Raw genomic sequence first — 19,944 nt, forward strand, 5'->3', positions numbered from 1 at the left:
TCTCGTGGGAAATTGTTACATTCAGGACAGTTTTATTTTAATAATCGTGGCGATCCAGCTCAATTCGAAGACACCCTATGCTAGCACGCGGCGAGTGTGCCGCTGTCTAGATTGCTTTCTCACACTGCTATACAAATAAACATGACTTGACACTGAAAGGAGAAGCCCTCCAATTTTGTTTTACTTTTGCATGATGAGAATTAAACCATTCAACTTCAATTATGTGTTTTGTGTTATTATTTGTAGATCTATAATTGTTTTTTTGTTATAGTCGTGTACGCATAGGTCATCTCGAGGTAAGTCAAACCCTTGGGGGGCTTTTATAAAGGTGCAATGCAACTTTGCGGATTTTCACTTTTCGCGGGTGGTTCTGGTCCCTGTTAGATGCTTCGTGGATTATTACTAGGTTCCAGAAGCGACTCAAGAGTTGTCTGGGAAAAGGCAGCAGCGGTGCTGCTGGTCCGTCCTACTGCTGATGGCTAGGCTAAGGACTCTTCAAAGTCACTGCTACGGACCCTGTATACAGCCAACGCCAGTTCCATTAGACGTGAAATGGGTGACTAGAAGCCAAATCTCGTGGGAAACTGCTACATTCGGGACAGTTTTATTTTAATAATCGTGGCGATCCAGCTCAATTCGAAGACACCCTATGCTAGCACGCGGCCAGTGTGCCGCTGTCTAGATTGCTTTCTCACACTGCTATACAAATAAACATGACTTGACACTGAAAGGAGAAGCCCTCCAATTTTGTTTTACTTTTGCATGATGAGAATAAAACCATTCAACTTCAATTATGTGTTTTGTGTTATTATTTGTAGATCTATAATTATTTTTTTGTTGTAGTCGTGTACGCATAGGTCATCTCGAAATAAGTCAAACCCTTGGGGGGCTTTTATAAAGGTGCAATGCAACTTTGCGGATTTTCACTTTTCGCGGGTGGTTCTGGTCCCCATTAACCCCGAAAACTAAGGGATCTCTATATCAAACTGGTAGCCCGCCAATTAGTTACAAAAAGTAGTTCTCACCTTAAAAAGTAAGAGCCCCCTGGTGTAGATTAACCAAATTACAAGTCAAAGACCAAACTGTTTTGGTGATTGCCTTTTATTTTATTTAGCAGAAATGAACATGCTTTGCTTGACTTTGTTTCAACACTTGGGTCGCCCTGACAATATTAAGGTCCAACATTATGTGGTGTACATTCAGATATTACATATATTCAACCAAAAAATAACATTTACTCTGTTTGCCGCCTACATACGCACAATAAGACCGTTGATTTATCTTTGGTCCGACACGTCACGAGAGCATGTAGCTCAAATGAAAATAAATAAACGCCGTTGATGTCTACGTCTTTGTGCACTGTACAGATTAAGGCATTTAGCGTGATGTCCAACAGCTTGCTAAGAGGTGGAAGCTACTTAAAGTGGAAGCTGGATGAAAAGACAGAAAATGGAATCGAGGAAGAATTTCTTTAGATGTAGACAGGTTGCTCCTGTGCTGTAAGCAGGCGGTACATGGCGGCAGGCATCGTCTTCATGTGGATCTGAAACAAAAGTGGAACATTGTATTGATAAAAATTTTGTCTGAACATCTTGCACAAATTGACTTCAACTCAGGGGTGATTTGAGAGTTCAGAGATTTGGTGGTACAGATTTATCGTTCTTTTGTTTTACTTAGTGAAAAGCATCATTCAACATTGTTCAGAAGTACAGTGGGACCTCGCTACTTCGCGGTTCGACGTTTGCGGATTCAGAGCTTCGCGGTCTGTAATGGTTAAAAAAAAAACAGAAAAAATTTTTTTTTTCAAGGGGCGTCGCTACTTTTTGCGGGAATCCCCCTCGGCCGATGACCATAGCACGGCGCGCCATTCTCGTTTCCCGGTGTTGTGCCCAAATCCGACTCCCGTACAGAATCCTCCCCCCCTTGCGTGAACGCGCATTCTGCTGCGCTTCCGACAAAAGCGATCGTATTCTATATAATACGCTTATTGAAACCATAAAGCGAGCTAATTCAAATAATTGGGCGATCGTAGTCTATATAACGCGTTTATTTAAACAATAAAGCGCGATCGTATTCTATAAAATGCGTTTGTTAACGCGGATGAAAAAGTCACCAACGTCACGTCTCCCGCTCGGGCCGCGATGGCTCTACATGGCGCTACACAGCCCTCAAAGGGGGGGAAAGGGGTAGGGGGGACCAGTTGGGGTTAGGGGGCGGTGAAGCGGAAGCCGCGTGGACCCAGCAGTGGCAGCCGTGGGCTACCAGTACACTCAGTACGGCCGGAGTAATTCGAGAGCCCTCCTGGCTTAGCATGGTGTTCGTGGCGCACGTTAAAGCACGTGTATGCTGACGGGATCTCAAAGACTATTATCCATTACGGCGGTGAAGCGGAAGCTGCACCAAAACCGCGCGCCGGTGTTGTGCCCAAATCCGACTCCCGTACAAAATCCTCCCCCCCTCGCGTGAACGCGCATTCTGCTGTGCTTCCGACAGGCCGTCGCGGTGTCGTGCGTATCGCGCCCGAAAGTACCCGCGCCGCGGGTTAGGGGCTCGCTCGCGAATAATAAGGATAAGCGGTGCAGATAATGAAATGAGATGAGATTTTTTTTTTTTTTTGAAGGTGCGCCGCTACTTCGCGGATTTTCACTTATCGCGGGAGGTTTTGGTCTCCATTAACCGCGATAACCGAGGTCTTACTGTAACAGGAAAACCAAAAAATCAGATGCTGTTATCCAAAATGTTCATAGACCTCATTTAGAAGTTAAGGTGCCCGCACGGAACTTAGATAATGCCGGTCTAAATGTGAATCCAAGAGCCAAGTCTGCAGGCTCAAAAGCATTCTCCATCTGGGCCCCAGTGCTGTGGAATGCTGTCTCTAGAGATAAGATCTGCAATCTCAGTGGAAGTTTTTTAATTCTAGACCTAAGACCTCCCGCTATTCAATAGCTTATGATTGATGCCCACCTCCTACTTTTCTGGCTTGCCTGGCTGGTGGTGATACGAGGTAGAAGGACGATTCGAGATGAGTCAGCGGACCAGTATCTGGACCTGAAGCATGTCATCGTCTGCATCTACCAGCCAGCAGCGATTAGAAACTGCTCCCTTGCTGTCAGAGACGTTTTTGGACTATTTTACAGGCTCGAGGCGCTGTTGCTGTCATGCACTTTCTGGATGGATTTCAACATAATACCTATTGTTTTTTTTTATTGATGTTCACTATGTTTTGTGTACTGTTACCCAATGCAAAATCTATTGCACCCTGGTCATCCTGGAAGGGGGATTACTACTTTTAAGGCTCCTTTTCAAGGTTTCTTTTTTTCCTCGGGCTGAGCTATTGAGTTTTTCCTTGCCTACATGTGTCCTTTGAGACATTTTGTGATTAAGAGGTCTATACTGGACAGTCCAAATAAATGTGACTTGACTTGACTTCCCAATTGTGCACATCTTTATAGTTAAGGTGGGTAATAGACTCTCACCTGAACATGGTACTTTTTTACAGGAAAAAAAACTAAAAAAAAATGTTAGTGCTGGTGCTGGGAGGATGACCCACAAACATAGCTTACACATACGCAACATTTAAGTTTGGCATTGTTGCATTCCATTCAGTGGAGCTAAAATGAGGACTAATATCTGTTGATGATAACAAGGTTGTGCTATCGGTTGGTAAAATAATTGTTTAAGATGACCACTGTATAATAAACAGGAGCCTCTATAAAACACTAGCCGAGAGAAAGAGGAGCAGAGATGTGCTAGGAATAAACGACTGAACCATTTCAACACAGCGGAGTATTTTCGCTGATCCATTGTCCACCCTCCCTCTTCCCACACCTGTTCATTACCTGCACCTGACTCTACTCAGGAACCAAGTATTGAAGCACTGTGCCGACAGCAAAAGCTCACGGATCATTGTTTGGCCTTGATGTTCCTTAGCTGTATACCTATCATCAATCTACTCTGGACATCATGAATTTTGTCAGCTGCACGTATTTTCTGGACTGTGTTTTTTATTATTTGTTTTATCTCCCTCCAATATGCAAAGTACATTTTGTTATTTTGCCCCCACATAAACTAAAGTCACTCAGCATTGTGTGTATGTGGTTGGGTCCGCATCAACATAACAAAAAAAATGTTTGCGTCATTTCTGTTCTCCTACATAAATCCATCTCATGAAATTAATATATTTTCCTCCCTCATCTTTTTCCATTTCCAAGCATTTCTGAGGGATCTCCAGGGAGCCAGTATGGCCGCTCTAGAGCATCAAATTGCTGACTTCTGCAATAGGGAAAAGATTACCATTTTTTTCATACTTATTAATCAAAACATATGCCTGAAGAACTCTACATTGCCCTGCGATCCAGATTCTGGAGGGAAGGAATCATTCTCTGCTCCAAGTTTTCACAATACATCCTTGGCTTTGTGTCCTGCTTAATGAAATGCAACTCCCTATCTCCAGTTGCACTCCAACAGCCCAAAACCATGACATTCCCAACACCATGCTTGACTTTAGGCACGACACAAACATGTTTGTACTCCTCACCTGGTTGCCGCCACACATAGTTCACCATATGAGCCAAATTAATCAATCTTTGTCCCATCAAACCTGGGGATATCTTTCCAGTTAGCCTTTGTTGACATACTTCTTTTCATTGTGTCAAAGCAATGTTTTAGTAAAATTAAAGTGAAATCTCTGCCGAAATGTGAGTGGAGTACTCGCTGTTTGAACCGAAAAGACGTAAACAACTCAGAGGAGAGGCGAAAATCGCGCCGCTAAAACAGTGTCAGGTGTGTGGGACACGTCACCTTTGGCGTTCTGCAGCCAAAGTAACGCACTGCTTTTGACTGTCAGTAACGGTCACGTCGTTGTAATTGCGAAAAAAAATAATTAGTAAGATAAACCTGTTACTGAAAAAAGAACGCCGTTACATAAAAAGTCGTTATTCACAATTCTGTTCATGTTATTTTGTTCTTTTTGAATGGATGACTTTTTTACACCACTAGGCGGTGTTAATTAATACACAACGTCCTTTTAAGTGACCATCATGTGAAAATGTGTCTACATTTTAAAATATTATATTGTGGAATTCCATAAATGATGTCACTTTTATAATTCAAACATAAAACCTAGACATGTGGAATCTCCAAAAAGTTGGAAATCACAGTTTTTCGCATAACAGCAAAGAAATGAGAAAAGTAAATGTACCTCTCCCATGGCATTAGATAGGATCTGAACAATCCTCTCGTGAGGCGTCGCCACCACACTCTGACTGTTGATTTCGATGATTCGGTGGCCCACACGGACTCCGCCCCGCTCTGCGATCCCGCCCCTCATCAGGCTGCAGATCTGCACACATATAACCGCACAATCCATGAGAGGCAGGGGAGGCTGTACCTCACCCATAATCATGAAAACATGAAATTAAAATATATCAAATGATTGTATATTTATTCAGTGTTAATAGTTCTTTACAATTCAGGGAATTTTCCATTTTATTTATTATGAATTTTATTACCAAAAATTCCGGACTACAGAGAGCAAATTTAAGAATGAAACTTAATTTTGTCTTTGTACAAGCGGCAGGCTTACTTAGCCATAAAAATTAACTAAGTCACAGCCTTTTCTTACAATAAATACTGCACACACTTTCAGCTGCATTATTTTCAGTTCTGGTCCGAGTTGTTTGCATCGCGTGTTTTTGGCTGATGTGACACTTCAAGATGGTGATTACAAAGACCAGCACATATTTATTACTGTTTTGCGTGACGTGTGAGCCCTATATTTCTAGACGACTGCCAGAGTAACAGACAAAATTGCATTTGCTTGTAATCGTTTCTCGAGGATAAAACAAAACTTTAGCGACCTGACAATGACTCCTACAATGCGGAAAGAACATGAATATTTTTTAAAGATAACTTCAAATGTTGTTCAATTTGAATCTATCAATTGAGGACTTGTGTGTTAAATGATGAAATGGTAATGCTTGTTTTTAGTATAGAAGAACAAGATGATAACTTCTGGTGTGAGAAATCGATGGTACCTGTTTTTAAGCGTCAAAATAGAAGACAGAAGGTTTGAATATAGAAGAGGACACTTGTTTTCAACATCGAAAATGATGATCCTGGTTTTCAGCATAGAAAAAGAATAAATTAATGTCTTTCTAAAAATGGTTACACTTATTTTAGGTATTGAAGAAGATGCTAATGTCTAGTTTGGAAAATGTTGTTGCCCGAAGAAGACAAAAGTAATGGTGTAAAAGACGCAGGTTTGTAAAGTAAAAAGACACATTTTTGGCATATAAGTATCATGATATGCAAGATGATATCTAGAAGAAATTTGTATAATCCCATACAATCAAGAGTAAAATTAAGCTGCTGGAAAAACTTTTAAAATAAAAAGATATGTTTTTAAAAGTTATACTACGGAAAATACAATAGTACTTTAATTGAGACCAGAATATAATACAAATAGACAATTATAGCTACATAGAAAATACTGAAAATTGATTCCAGGTTCTACTCACGATGCCATTCTGGACACTAAAGCCCAATTGATATCGTAGGTCCGGTCTGCGGATGAGCACCATGGTAACGGGCGGGCACCGCACAATATTCATCTTGATCCTGCATTGAGATTTAAGCCCCTAGAAGAGAGCAAAATTATGAGCCCGAAGAAAAATAAAACTGAGATCTCGACTTGGTTGTACCTTTATGATGCTCTGGCATGTGCTGAGCGGCAAACCCACCAAACTAGTTCCATTGACGGTCATTATCTGGTCACCGATGTTGAGCCGACCCGATTTCTCGGCGGGTCCGGCATGCATCATGCTAGCGATGATGACGGTGGGGAGGATGGACCCCCAGCCTGACTCCACGATCACCACACCCAGAATCTCCCCCTTCTGCTTTTCAATGTAAACCTGAGAGCCAATCATCACCGCAATGATTTGCACACAACATCAAGTATTGTTCTTCAGGACTTTGCTGCTATCTGCTGGTTTACTTACATCTCTACAGTTCTCAGACTTGGAGAAGTGGATGAGGTCGTCGTTGTACATGTCCTGAGTGTTGAGTAGGTCGCTGTACTCCCTTTGACTCAAATCTTCGGGGTCGATCCCGTTGGCTCTAAGGAACTCCTGGTAGGCCACGCTGAACGACTGACCGATGGACTGAGCGATAAGCTGGGCCTTAAAAACAGATAAGGACAGGATTTTCTCAACCCAAAATCCTGGTTCTACATTTTGGTAGAGAGTTTTTCTCCTCCCCATTGCTGGGGTTCCAGACGACTCATTTAATTAATAAAAGCTTCACTACTCCATTCAAGACTGAGTTAGTTTAATGAAACTATCATTTGTAGCCTTCAATAGCAGTAAATTTGAATACACACATGCTACTTATATATACAACACTGGTGTCTCATGTAATGTAGGTTTGTCAAGCTGTTTTATGTTCGTGTACAACTTGGATCACAACGTTATTGACACACAGGCAAAAAATGGGCGGGGTGACTGTTGAGTCAAAAATAGGTTAGAACACAATGAACGCCGAAAATCCACAAATCAGGAAAACTGCAAGATATACAGCGAGGGATTGCTGTACAAAGCATCGAAATTTACCACAACAGAACCCACATGTGGACTCAATGACTCACATCCTCGGACTCAAAGACGTGGCAGATCATCCTGTAGAGTCGCCTGTCGTCATTGGACATGGAGGTCTGCTCGGCCGTGTTCTCCAAATTTTCTTGGGCACTGCGGGATCGGACCATCTTCCCACGGGCCATTAAGACCACCATGTTGCCGATGTCGGCAATGTAGGAGATGGTCCTCAGCGGCAAGTCCATTAAAGACTCCTGGTGACCCACCAAACCCACAACAGAAATGGTTATTTTGGTGACAAAAATTTAAATAAAAGATTTTTTCTTTTTTGGCGATCACAGAAAATTCCAGGCTACAGAGAGTACCTGATTAAAGACTGCATACTCAAATTTAAGTACAAAATTCTTTATACAAGCTGCACAGGAGTTTGTGATCATTCAAGATGGTGATTCAAAGATATTTACTACCGCGCCGAAGAAAATGGAAAATGTGAGCTGAACATTTCTAGACAACCATACTGTAGAGCATAATGACAGATTACAACAAAGACATGTCTTTCTGTGTTGTTATTGGTGGTTCCTGTGGTAACGGACCATATTCCTGGGGTCTTTTTATTGAGCCACAGCACCAGAACTAATCAACAAAACATTACCAATTAACAGGAGGAAACGGCAAAGTGTTTGCCCAAAAAACAGCTGCACAATACAATCGTAATATGTATTATAATACATAAGCATATGCCAAGGGGAGTAGGCTGAAGCCGAATATTTTAAGTGGATACACTAATTCCATTTTCTTCTTGCAGGGAGGACATATTCAAAATCAAAACAAGAAAACAGTACCTTACCCCACAAAAGGGAAATTATAAAACAGAGAAATTACATTTTGAACGTACAATAGTATAGCTAGCAACATATAATACCAAAAGGTACTCTTGTCATACAGTATTAATTTTTTATAGAATATTTTGTCTAATATACGTATAATATATACGTTTTTTTAATTCATATAAATTAGAGGCATTTGTAAATTCATCAGCTAAATTATTAAATAACTAAATACATTTTCAGGTGGCACAGTGGCTTTTTAATGTTGTGCGAAAATATTGGACCTTGGAGTTGATGAGTGTCTGCTCTGTTGAGAAACAACTGTTAAATATTTGTTGGGAGTTGATGCTTTCTTGTTTTGTAGATAGATAGATAGATAGATAGATACTTTGTTCATCCCCGAAGGGAAATTCACATTTCCAGCAGCATCCCTGAGCTGAGAACAATCGAGAACAATCGAAAATAACACGGGAGCTGCTGGAGTGGCTGCCATTCGTGACGGCGCCGGAAGAAAAGATTCAATTTGAATCATGTACAAACAAACAAACAATTGAATCATGTACAAACAAACAAACAAACAAAATATTCATGTTTCAATAAGTGGAGTGTTAATAAAATGGGGGGAAAATAATTTCTGATACTGATATAACCAGGTAAAACTAATTTTAAGTTACCTGTCCAAATGAATGTTGTGCCATCTCACCTTTCCCACTCTCTCATCTCACCTTTCCCACTCTCTCTCCTCTCACCTTTCCCACTCTCTCTCCTGCTGCTCGCTCCTAAACATAGAGATTTAGGCTTCACTAAATCTTAAAATTTGAACCCTTTGGATCTTTAAAACTATGTTTTTTATACCCAGCGTTATACACAATTCTAATAGCTTTCTTCTGTGATGGAAAAAGCGATTCTATATTGTTCTTATATGTATTTCCCCAAAATATCTATATTGTATTCTTTTGTTATTGTTCCTCGAGGATCAAATGAAACTTTAATGACCTGAGGTTGACACCAATGATACAGAAAGAAAATTACAGTGTTTTTGAGAGACAACGTTACGCACAATGTATAATAATAATAATAATAATTTCCTTTGTATTGTCATTCTTTGTAACAATGTACACAGAACGAAATGTCGATACACCTGACCCGTTGTAGCGAGTCGATGCAGCCGCAGCCAGAGGGCGCCGCCATTATACCAATTAGGTATGTCTCGGTCGAGGCGCGAACCAGCGACCTCCCAGTCTCAAAGCGGGCACACTACCATCTAGGCTACTGAGCTGTGAGCCCGATATTTCTAGACAACAGTGCCAGGGCAACCATACTGTGTGAGAATAGTGCCAGGTCGCTACACAGACGTGTTTTTTTCAGTCGTTGTCATTGGTGGTTGGACCAAATTTGCCTCCACTTATCGTTCCTTGAGGATAAAGGAAAATCCAGCAACTTAAGAATGACTCAGATGTTACGGAAAGAGAAGTGTAGCGTTTTTAATAGATAACTTTCACTGCTGTTCAATTTGAATGAATACATGGAGGACTGTAAAAGTAGAAATATTTTGCATAAGTTGTAAATGTCAAACATGCAGTTTTGCTCCTGTCATGTATTGTATGGATAATGAGAGAAAAAACATCAACTTATTTCTTCTCTAGAAAGGCGTCACAAATGTTTCCAGTTGGTGTTTTACATTTAGAGTCTATGCATCGTGTTAAAAGAGCAGTTCCCCATTTTCCTCTGTGCCGCTCATTCTTGAGGAATTTGTAATGGATTTACAATAACAAAAGTTGTGATGAGTCATACAATTTAATTGAACCTCTGTGAACTACTCATTCATTTTATTGGTCTGCTGTTGCCGGGCAAAAGAAAAATTCCGCCATTAAAAAAAAAGAATAAGCCACGACTATTTCAAGTGTAGCAAAAAAAGTAGTGGCTTGTAGTCTGGAACTTACGGTAAAAGGGCAAAGAGGTTCCTTTTAGCGTTAAATGCTAACGTAGCAATACCTGAGTGTCTGCATTCAGGACTTTGATCCTTTGCGTGGACATGAATAGATCCACCTCGGCGGTACATGGAGCCTCATTGTCCGGACTCTACAGAAGAACAAGAACAAAAAAAATTATTCAATAAGTTCAGTTCTGTTTTTGAGAAGAAAAACGAGACAGCTTACCTTTTTCCGATTCTTTGCCTGTTTCTGAGCAGCCTGCCGGAATGGAAACCACAACTTGAAGGTCAACATATTTGAAATTCATCTAGTTATCCTACTTATTTAACTCGTCTTACATGTAAAGGCACAAATCTCTCTTAACTAGTCAGCAGGTTGAGGTAGTTACTTTAAAAAGGTAGACAGTGTACACTCCCACAACAGACCCTGGTTTGTTTTCTGACTGCATTGCTCTTAGCGCAAACTTAGTGATTAGTTTTAGGAATTTGTTTTTGAAAAGCCAAAGTGGCCTTCAATATCAAATAATTAATCATCCAATTTTTCTTGTTGCTGTTTTTGTCTTTCTTGGCAAAACAAAAAATGGCACAAGATTTTACCAGAGAGATTTAAAGGGATGATGTGTAATTATGGACTACCAGATGTCCCTGTATGTGTAGTGCAACTGGAAAAGAGTGCCCCCAAAGCACAAAGAAGAATGCAAACCACAGAAACTTATTGTCAGGTTTTCAATGTAAATTATATACATGTATTTTATCTGTGCAAATATGGCCACGAAATAGTCATAATAATGATTGACTTTAACACTTATACACAATATAAGCCTCATCTAGAGGGGCTGGCATAATTGTCATTTTACAGGTAAAATCTCTGGCCTATGGCTAGTAAAAAATTAGAAGAAAAATTGTGTGGTTTGGTCACTTTGAGCCTCCGTAGTTTGTATCCCTCTTAGTGCTTTTTAGCACTCGTTTTCAATTGCACTACACAATAACAAGGCATTTGGTGGTCAAATACACGTTTCCCTTTAAATTGAGCAAAATTATCCACCTGGTTGCCTTTTTAATATCTGTTGTTGGTTTTCATAATGATGCTACTTTTTATGATATGTTTTAAGAGCTGTAGGAACTATACTTCAAAATATGATTCAACTGAACTGTATTAAAGCGTTCTTATGTGTTTACAAAATAAAAATAATAAATAAAGAAACAGTGTGTGAGTAGCTACAAGCTTTGTTTTGTCATAAACCTAATTTTATCATTGCCATTTTGATTGTTCTTGTGCACTCCTATTTAAACTTGTATAAGCCAACTGTGCAGTGACTCATCCTTATACTATACAATTTCTAAGGCCTTTATTGAGGCCATGCCCTAGAGCTGTCAGTCAACCAGCCAGAAAGAGTTTGTATCAGCTCGACGTTTCACTATTTGAAAAGGAATCGGCTTTACTCTTCATTTCTTAGTTTGAAATGAAACATAATAAGAATATAAAGCACACTCCAGTTCAAAGGTTTGGGGTTGATATGAAAAGTCCTTATTTTTGAAAAAAGAAAAGCTTTTGTTGAATGACGAAACTAATCAGAAATAGACCCCATACATTGTTTATGTGGTAAATGACTATTTTAGGAGAGTATTTTTGTTTTTAATGCAATATCTAGATAGGTGTATAAGTGGTCATTTCCATTAACCAGCACTCCAAAGGTCTAGAAATACACTGTGTTTACTAATTGAGTTAGAAAGCCAATGGTTTATTAGAATTTCCTAGTGCAATAATAGACAGCTCAATAAAACTGACCATCATTTGAGCTAGTAGGGTATCTGGGGCATCACATTTGTGGGTGTGATTAAATTTTCAGAATGGCCAGAAAAGTATACTTTAATTTCAAACTCGACAGTCTTTTTTTGTACTAAGAAATCTAGGCTATTCTATGCGAGGAATTGCCAAGAACCTAAAGATCTCCTACAACAGTGTGTGCTACTCCCTTCAGAGAACAGCATAAACATTCTCTAACCAGAGTAGAAAGTGTATTGGGAGGCCTCGCTGCCCAACCAAGAGGACAAGTGCATTAAAGTCTCTAGTTTGAGAAATAGAAGCCTTAAAAGTCCTCAGCTTTCAGCTTGGTTAAATAGTTCCCACAACTCAACTACAGCAAAGGGGCGACTCAGAGAGGCTGGCCATCAAAGCAAAGGAAAAACAAGTCCGGGGCTAGCCGACCAACAGAAGAGATTAATATGGGCATAAGAATTCAGACATTAAACATCTCATTTGATAAATAAAAGTGTGCCTTTTTCATGGAAAACACAAAACTGTTTGGTTGATCCCAAAGTTTGAACGGTGGTGAATACAATATATATGATAAGACATCATAATATTATCACAATATGTGTGTGTTTTTCAGAGACAGGGGTGCATTGCTTTACCAAAAAAGGTGGCCTTACTCGCACTCTGTTCATTGCTTCCTGGGCTTGCTGCATGCGGGCGCTTTTTGTTGGCGTTCTCTCGGACAGCAGATGTGTGCAGCCTAGGTAGGTTGCCGCGAAAATGATGCCATCTATGAGGTCGTCTGGATCACATGGTCCCGGAACTATGCGGATGGAATGCACTTATCAATATGAACATATATTTACATTGCTCACAATGTCTTGTGTTTAACCCAAAATGAAAACTTTTCAAGAAAACTTTTTCTGTAGGAACCTGCTTTGTGATGTCACTATTAAAAGCCTTCTTATAACCGGAAATATATAAAAACTAATGCATTAACACACATGAATGATGTTAAGTTTAGATAAATAAATGTATACATACATAAACAAACAAAATACTGTTACAATTGTCAATTTATAGTAAAACATTGACTTCAATCACTGCTTAGATGGGCGTATGAGCTAATTAGGTTTTCCTTAGGGGTAACAACTTTACTCATTTTTTTATAAATACAGTGGGACCTCGCTACTCCGCGGTTTGACGCTCAGAGCTTTGCGGTCTGTAATGGTTAAAAAAATTTTTTTTTTAAATAGCCATTTCGCAGATTTTCACTTTTTGCGGGCCTTTTTGGCGGAACGTCAGCGGACGCGGGATAAGGCGGCCGGTTGGATGGGACGGGACAGGGGGGGCGTGGCGGGGGTCACTCCTGGGCCACGCGACGGAGCGAGTTCGGCAGACGCGGCGTCACACGGCGCGACGCGAGAAAAGGCGGCTGCCGTGATCGGGCTACCCCCGTAACTGGGGGGAGCCCGCTCGTCCGACGACCCCAGTAGCGCGGCGCGACGACAGGCGGCCATGCGCACGCTGTGGGCGAAAGGCGCCGGACGTGCACGGGACCCCCAGAACTGTGTCGGTGTCGTACGTATCGCGCCCGAATTTACCCGCGCTGCGGGTTAAAGGCTCGCTCGCGGGAGCGACCGAACGGCACCCGCGGTGCGGCGCAAGTAAAAACCCTGTCGTGAATTTGTCTCCGATCGTCCCGGGCGGACGTAAAATCGGCCAGCTGTACGACTCTTAGCGGTGGATCACTCGGCTCGTGCGTCGATGAAGAACGCAGCTAGCTGCGAGAACTAATGTGATTTGCAGCTGCGATTGGCTGGCAAACAGTCCAGGGTGTCCCCTGCCCACTGCCCGGAGATGGCTGGGATGGGCCCCAGCCCCCCCGCGACCCTAATAAAGATAAGCGGTGCAGATAACGAGATGAGATGAGATTTTAAAATTTTTTTTTGAAGGGGCGTCGCTACTTTGCAGAGTTTCACTTTTAGCGGGAGGTTTTGGTCCCCATTAACCGGGTCTAAAAAATAATAATAAAAAAAACAAAACTTTTTTTTTTTCTTTTTTTTCTTTTTGAAGGGTCGTCGCTACTTTGCAGATTTTCACTTTTTGCGAGTGGTTTTGTTCCCATTAACCGGGTCTAAAAAATAATAATAAAAAAAACAAAACTTTTTTTTTTCTTTTTTTTCTTTTTGAAGGGTTGTCGCTACTTTGCAGATTTTCACTTTTTGCGAGTGGTTTTGTTCCCATTAACCGGGTCTAAAAAATAATAATTTAAAGAAATAATAATAATAATAATAATATGTATATATTTTTTTGGGGAAGGTGCGCCGCTACTTTGCGGATTTTCACTTATCGCGGGTGGTTTTGGTCCGCATTAACCGCGATAACCGAGGTCCCACTGTAGTGGGATTTTAAAGTGACGTGCTGTCAGCTGAGGAATAGCCTCACTTGTCATCCTGGAAATATAATATTAAAATATATGAAATGGTTATATTTATTCAGAGTAAAATCCTTTCTCATTTAACTTAACAATTTTGGGAATTTTCTTTTTCAATATTGCTGAATTTTGATGTTATACAGTATAATGAATATTATCAATACAAATATTTTGTAACGTCTTACTGTGCTGAGTGTCTGCAATTGCAGAGTGAGGTGCGCAATTCTCTTTCCTCTCGGCATAGGGCGATTGTGAGACCAATAATTCTTATTTGACATGATGGCTTTTTGAGACACTCGTAATTGAATTATTTACATACACGTAATGTAGTTTCATCAAGCTATTTTACGTACATGTACAACTTAAACCACAACGTCATTGACACACAGGCAGACACAGGCAGGAAAGGTGTGGTGCGACTGTTGAGCTAATCATAATGCAGAACACACTGAATGGTAAAAATCTGTTTCATTACAAAATGGTGAAAGGTAAACCGCAATACAGCGAGGGATTATTGTGTAGGTAAGAAAGGATTCTCCTTACCATCCACGAATGTGGGAAATTGAGGAAAAGATCTGCGGATCTAAATAGAAAATCAAAATATTACAACAAAAATACATTTTCTTGAAATGTAAGGATTTCTTTATCGTACCTCCTGGACAGGTGGCTGCATGGCCTGTTGCTGCGGCTGCAGTGGATTCTGTTGGTGATGCTGCTGTAATGCAGCGTCCCTCTGATTTGATTGGTGGCCTTGGGGCTGATGCTCGCGATATTGTTGGAAATGGCCTGCTCTGGATGACTCGACATTCAGCAGACCAACTGCCTCCGGGTCTGATGCTGAGGCATGCTGGGACGGAGACTTGGACACTGACTGCGGAGAAGTAATGTAAGGACTCATGTTTAGTAATATTGAAAGCGAATGTGCAAATAAATGGGGGGTTTATACTTGCCATCATGTATATTGGGTCCACTTCCTCTGTCGGGCTGATCTCCTGTCTCATTACCCAAATGGGTTCCGCAGGCTGGTCAGGTGTGTAGGGCGAGCGTATCGTCTTGGTCTTAACCTCCTCGATGGCCTCTCGAATGTCTTTTATGACTAGGCTGATGGCATCTCCAGGGACTTTTGTAACTTCTTCAGATGACAGACCAACTTCGTCCTTGTTCTCTCTTGAGGGGCTTAGATATTTTGTTTGTGTCTCTGTTGGTCTACAGGTTTTCTGAATGGGACTCTGAGTAGCGCTACCTCCCTCTCCATCGGACTGGCCATCATAATGGTGCAGCCGGCAACCAACGGAACTGTCTGCTTGAGAGGAATGGGAACCTCGATCCCTGCCCCATCTTGATGCATGATGGGAGCCCGTGCTAGGGGAGGCTTTCTGGACATTCTCTGGTCTATGGCTAGCAAATAACTCGCAGTGCTGGGCCTCACATGCCTCTGCCTTCTGACAGAGGCGAGGCTCCCTGAGTCCTTCAGGATAAGAGGTCATCAGGGGTTCTGGAAACGATTTGGGATGTGGTTTGGTCTCTGGATTATCACCCGGCTCCACGTAAGACTTTTGGTGGGACTCTGTATAAAAGTCTGCATAGGTTTTGGGGTAATATTCCAGCGGTGATTCAGAACACTCGTCGTCCTCTTCAGGGAGCATGTCATTGTCGGGCAGAGGGCTCATACTTGCTTCCTCGCTGAAGTGGTCCATCTGTGGGAAAAGATGCGCATCGGGAGATGACGGCGGAGTAGGGGAGTGAAGTGGAGGTGGGCTGTGGAGAGGTCCGTCGTTACTGAGTGAGGCAGCGCTTTCTGTGTCCGAGCACAGATCCGTGATTTCGCTCCCATGAGCTTCAACATCTAAAATTTGACAATCCTTTTCCTCTTCACGATTAACACAGACCTCCCTTCCATCTTCAACTCTATGCATGTCATCAAAGAGGCAGCAAGGGGGATCTGCAGTTAAGTGCTGATCCCCTCCATTCTCTGCCAGTCTTGGTTCTTCAATCTTCTTAACTTCTGTCAAGTCTTTCTCAAAGACCAGATCCTTTTCATGAAGATCTGGTTGGAAGTCAAGACAAACAGGTACAGTTGAGAGGTGGGTCGGGCTGACCAAAGCCACAGGAGTCAGGTGGGGTGATCCTTGATCCTGTAATTGTCCCTTCAAGAAACCCTCTGTAACAGTTTGCTGCATTGCCATTTCTTTTTGACCTTCATTGTGGTCTGATGCTGATTCTTGCATCTCCTTATTTAGTGGTCTCTGTTTTTGACTTTTGAGCCTCGGATTTGGGTCACCACGACGGCGGTAACGGGTTACAGCAGGCCGAAGTTGCTGGACTGGACGTGGATCTGTGTTTTGCCTATTATGGAAAGGAACAGCCTCTGGTGCAACTCCAGGAAAAGTATCATGACTTTGATCTTGCCCTTGTACAGATGGTGGTCGCCGGCGATGCCGCTGTGCACCACCACGAATTGTGGGTGGGTGGTGATGACTAGGAGGTTCATGATGATGGTGATGGTGATGTGGATTCAACTCCCCGTCCGGACTGAGTATCTGACATGGCCTCCAAGGTCGACGCATAGGAGGTTCTCCGAGCCCTGCGCCATTGTTCGGTCTACTCCTTTGAGAAACCGAGGCTTCGGGGCATTCTTCATACATTTCCCCACATTCCTCTTCTGCGTACTTCTGGCTCATTTTACTGAGGTAATTTGACTCCAATTTTCAAAACATAGTCCCCTTTATTTACATGGATACCTTTCAGACACAGAGAAAAAAGACAATATAAATACCTGTAAATAGTCAGACAAACTAAAAGAAAGTTTTTTTCATTATCTTTAGTTAGTGACTCTTATTATTTATAAATACCAGCTCGGTGGCCTAGGGGGTAAGGCGGCCGCCCCTAGACTGGGAGGTTGCTGATTCAAGCCTCGGCCGGGTCATACCTAAGACTTTCAACATTGGTACCCATTGCCTCCCTGCTTGGCGCCCGGCATTAGGGGTTGGAATTGGGGGGTTTGGTCACCTAATGACACATCAGTTGGGTTGAGCGAGGGGGCTGGGAATCCCCCTCTCTGTATCAATCTCCGAGAAAGTGTCAGAAATGTGAATGTTCTTGACTCTAGCCACCCCCCACTAGGGGGATATTATTTATAAATCACTTGGACTAGGCCTGTGTATTCATGTGAACTGTGGGTAGGTGCTTTTGCAGACATATCCAATTGTAATGATAGCGTGAGACACCATCACTTGGCAAGGCATAGCTATCAACTCATTGGGGGTGGCTCTGGGAATTGAAAAAAAAAAAAATAATAAAATAGTAACAAAATAAGACACGGTACATATAATGTTACAGTAATACCAATTTTTTTCTTTTGATCTTTGAAGAGATACAGTGCTGTTCAAAATAATAGCAGTGCAATGTGACTAACCAGAATATCTCAGGTTTTAGTTTATTTTTATTGTAACATGCCAAACATGTTACCAGTAGTTCAGTAGATTTCTCAGATAACAAACAAGACCCAGCATTCATAATAGGCACGCTCCAGGGGCTGAGCAATTGGTTACATAGATCAAAAGGCTGTGCTAGGAAGAATAGCAGTGTCTTCTGTTGACTGTGCGGACTCAAAACTATTTTGTATTTCCCGCACAAATGTAGGATTTAGGAATCCTCATATTTAGTTTTTTTTTATAATTGCTTCATCTGTGTGGAATAAAGTCAACCAACTTGGCACCTTTCAGTTGTTATTTCACTCCATGATTGCTTAACAGCGTTCCATTTTTTATATCTCCTGACAAGTTATCGACTTGATTGAAATCTGGGGATTGGGCTGGCCACTCCAAAATATTAATTTTATTGGTTAGGAACCAAGACTTTGCTCGTCTACTGGTGTGTCTGGGGTCATTGTCTTGTTCAAACACCCATTTCAAGGGAATGTCCTTTTCAGCAACATAACCTCTTCAAGTATCTTGACATACACAAACTGATCTATGATCCCTGGTACGTGATAAATGGGCCCAACACCAGAGTAGGAAACATGCCCAGACCATGATACTTGCACCATCATGCTTTACTGTCTTCAATGTGTACTGATGTTTAAATTCAGAGTTTTGGGTCGGCTCACTCTTGGTCAGTGGCACATGGACCCAGAGAGGACCATTTTACTTTCATGTGGCCAAAAATGTCCCTCCATTTTTCTTTAGGCCGTTGATGTGTTCGTTGGCAAATTGTAACCTTGTTTGCACATGCCTTTTTTTAACAGGAACTTTGCGTGAGATTCTTAAAAATTCTTTTTTGCTCCACACAAACGTCTTCTGACTGTCACAGCACTTACAGGTAACTACAGATTGTGTTTGATCATCCTGGAGCTGTTCATTGACTGAGCCTTTGCCATTCTGGTTACTCTCCAGTCAATTTTGAGAGTTGTCTTCAGTTTTCTTCCTCGTGTCATTGTTTTTCTACCCATTTTAAGGCATTGGAAGTCATTTTAGCTGAACAGCCAACACATTTTTGCACCTCTTTATAAGTTCATCCCTCTACTACCAACTTTTTTATCAAAGAACACCTTTCTTCGAAGCAGTGTCTAGATCGGCTCATTTTCCTAAAATGCATGTTAAACCTGTGCTGGCTTCATCATCCTTGAATAGGCGCCATAGGCGATTCACACATCATTTTTTTTCTTCCTCCCAAAAAAACTCATGGATTGGTTGCCACACTGCAAATTTTTGAACCCAACACTTTGAACTATATGCCTAACTGCACAGCCTTCTGAGCGTGCCTGTTATGATTGCTGGGTCTTGTTTGTTTTCTTAGAATACACTGCACCTACTGGTGACTTGTTTGGCATGTAACAATAAAAAAGATACTAAAACCTGAGATATTCTGATTAGTCACATTGCACTTCTATTCTTTTGAACAGCACTGCAAGTATTTTTGTGGTACTAACTACTGTGAATCAATTATAAAGACAATTTGTCCAAATTCAGACACACATTGAGAACAATCTATTTACACCCCCATTCAGAGTGGCTGATAACTTACATTTCATTAACAAGTAGGGTTCGGGGGAATTGAGATCAGGAAAAAAAACCTTTACCAAGGTTTTGTTACTCATACTGATCTATTCTGTACTTTATATAGGACACCTACAGAGGAGATTGCACAGGTTGCCAGTTCATTATTTTGACTATTATTGCACACTGTTGTTTGTTGTTATGACCATTATGAACTATTTACATCATTGTCACGATTGGCCAATTTTGCTGTTGTTCTATGATCTTCACACCCTTTAGGGCAGATTTGTTTTTGTAACTTAGGGTAGTTAATAAAAAAGAGAGGGATCAAGGAATGGCCTTAAGAACCGGTTAGAGTTTCTTATCTGAGTTTGGTCTCGCCCCTGTTCTCCTTGCAAGTTT

General features: G+C 41.4%; 1 protein-coding gene and 1 pseudogene across 1 annotated transcript in view; one reads left to right on the top strand and one right to left on the bottom strand.

Annotated features, from left to right (window-relative positions):
• Window positions 1-1,083: 1,083 nt before the first annotated feature.
• The window catches only part of LOC148351042 (uncharacterized), a 30,105-nt gene continuing 11,244 nt past the window's right edge, over window positions 1,084-19,944 (bottom strand). The window contains exons 2-13 of the mRNA XM_088319614.1: window positions 15,489-17,286; window positions 15,198-15,418; window positions 15,089-15,128; window positions 12,786-12,931; window positions 10,579-10,611; window positions 10,415-10,501; window positions 7,646-7,846; window positions 7,002-7,181; window positions 6,702-6,914; window positions 6,519-6,638; window positions 5,201-5,341; window positions 1,084-1,543 (exon numbers count right to left, since the gene is read on the bottom strand). Of these exons, the coding sequence (XP_088175740.1) occupies window positions 1,472-1,543; window positions 5,201-5,341; window positions 6,519-6,638; window positions 6,702-6,914; window positions 7,002-7,181; window positions 7,646-7,846; window positions 10,415-10,501; window positions 10,579-10,611; window positions 12,786-12,931; window positions 15,089-15,128; window positions 15,198-15,418; window positions 15,489-17,226 (3,192 nt within the window). The 5' untranslated portion in view covers window positions 17,227-17,286 and the 3' untranslated portion in view covers window positions 1,084-1,471. The remainder of the gene's footprint in view (window positions 1,544-5,200; window positions 5,342-6,518; window positions 6,639-6,701; window positions 6,915-7,001; window positions 7,182-7,645; window positions 7,847-10,414; window positions 10,502-10,578; window positions 10,612-12,785; window positions 12,932-15,088; window positions 15,129-15,197; window positions 15,419-15,488; window positions 17,287-19,944) is intronic.
• On the top strand, window positions 13,841-13,987 carry LOC148351043 (5.8S ribosomal RNA; annotated as a pseudogene).

This window comes from Urocampus carinirostris, chromosome 16 (assembly GCF_059441175.1).
Source record: "Urocampus carinirostris isolate Australia breed hairy pipefish chromosome 16, RoL_Ucar_1.0, whole genome shotgun sequence".
Lineage (NCBI taxonomy): Eukaryota > Metazoa > Chordata > Actinopteri > Syngnathiformes > Syngnathidae > Urocampus > Urocampus carinirostris.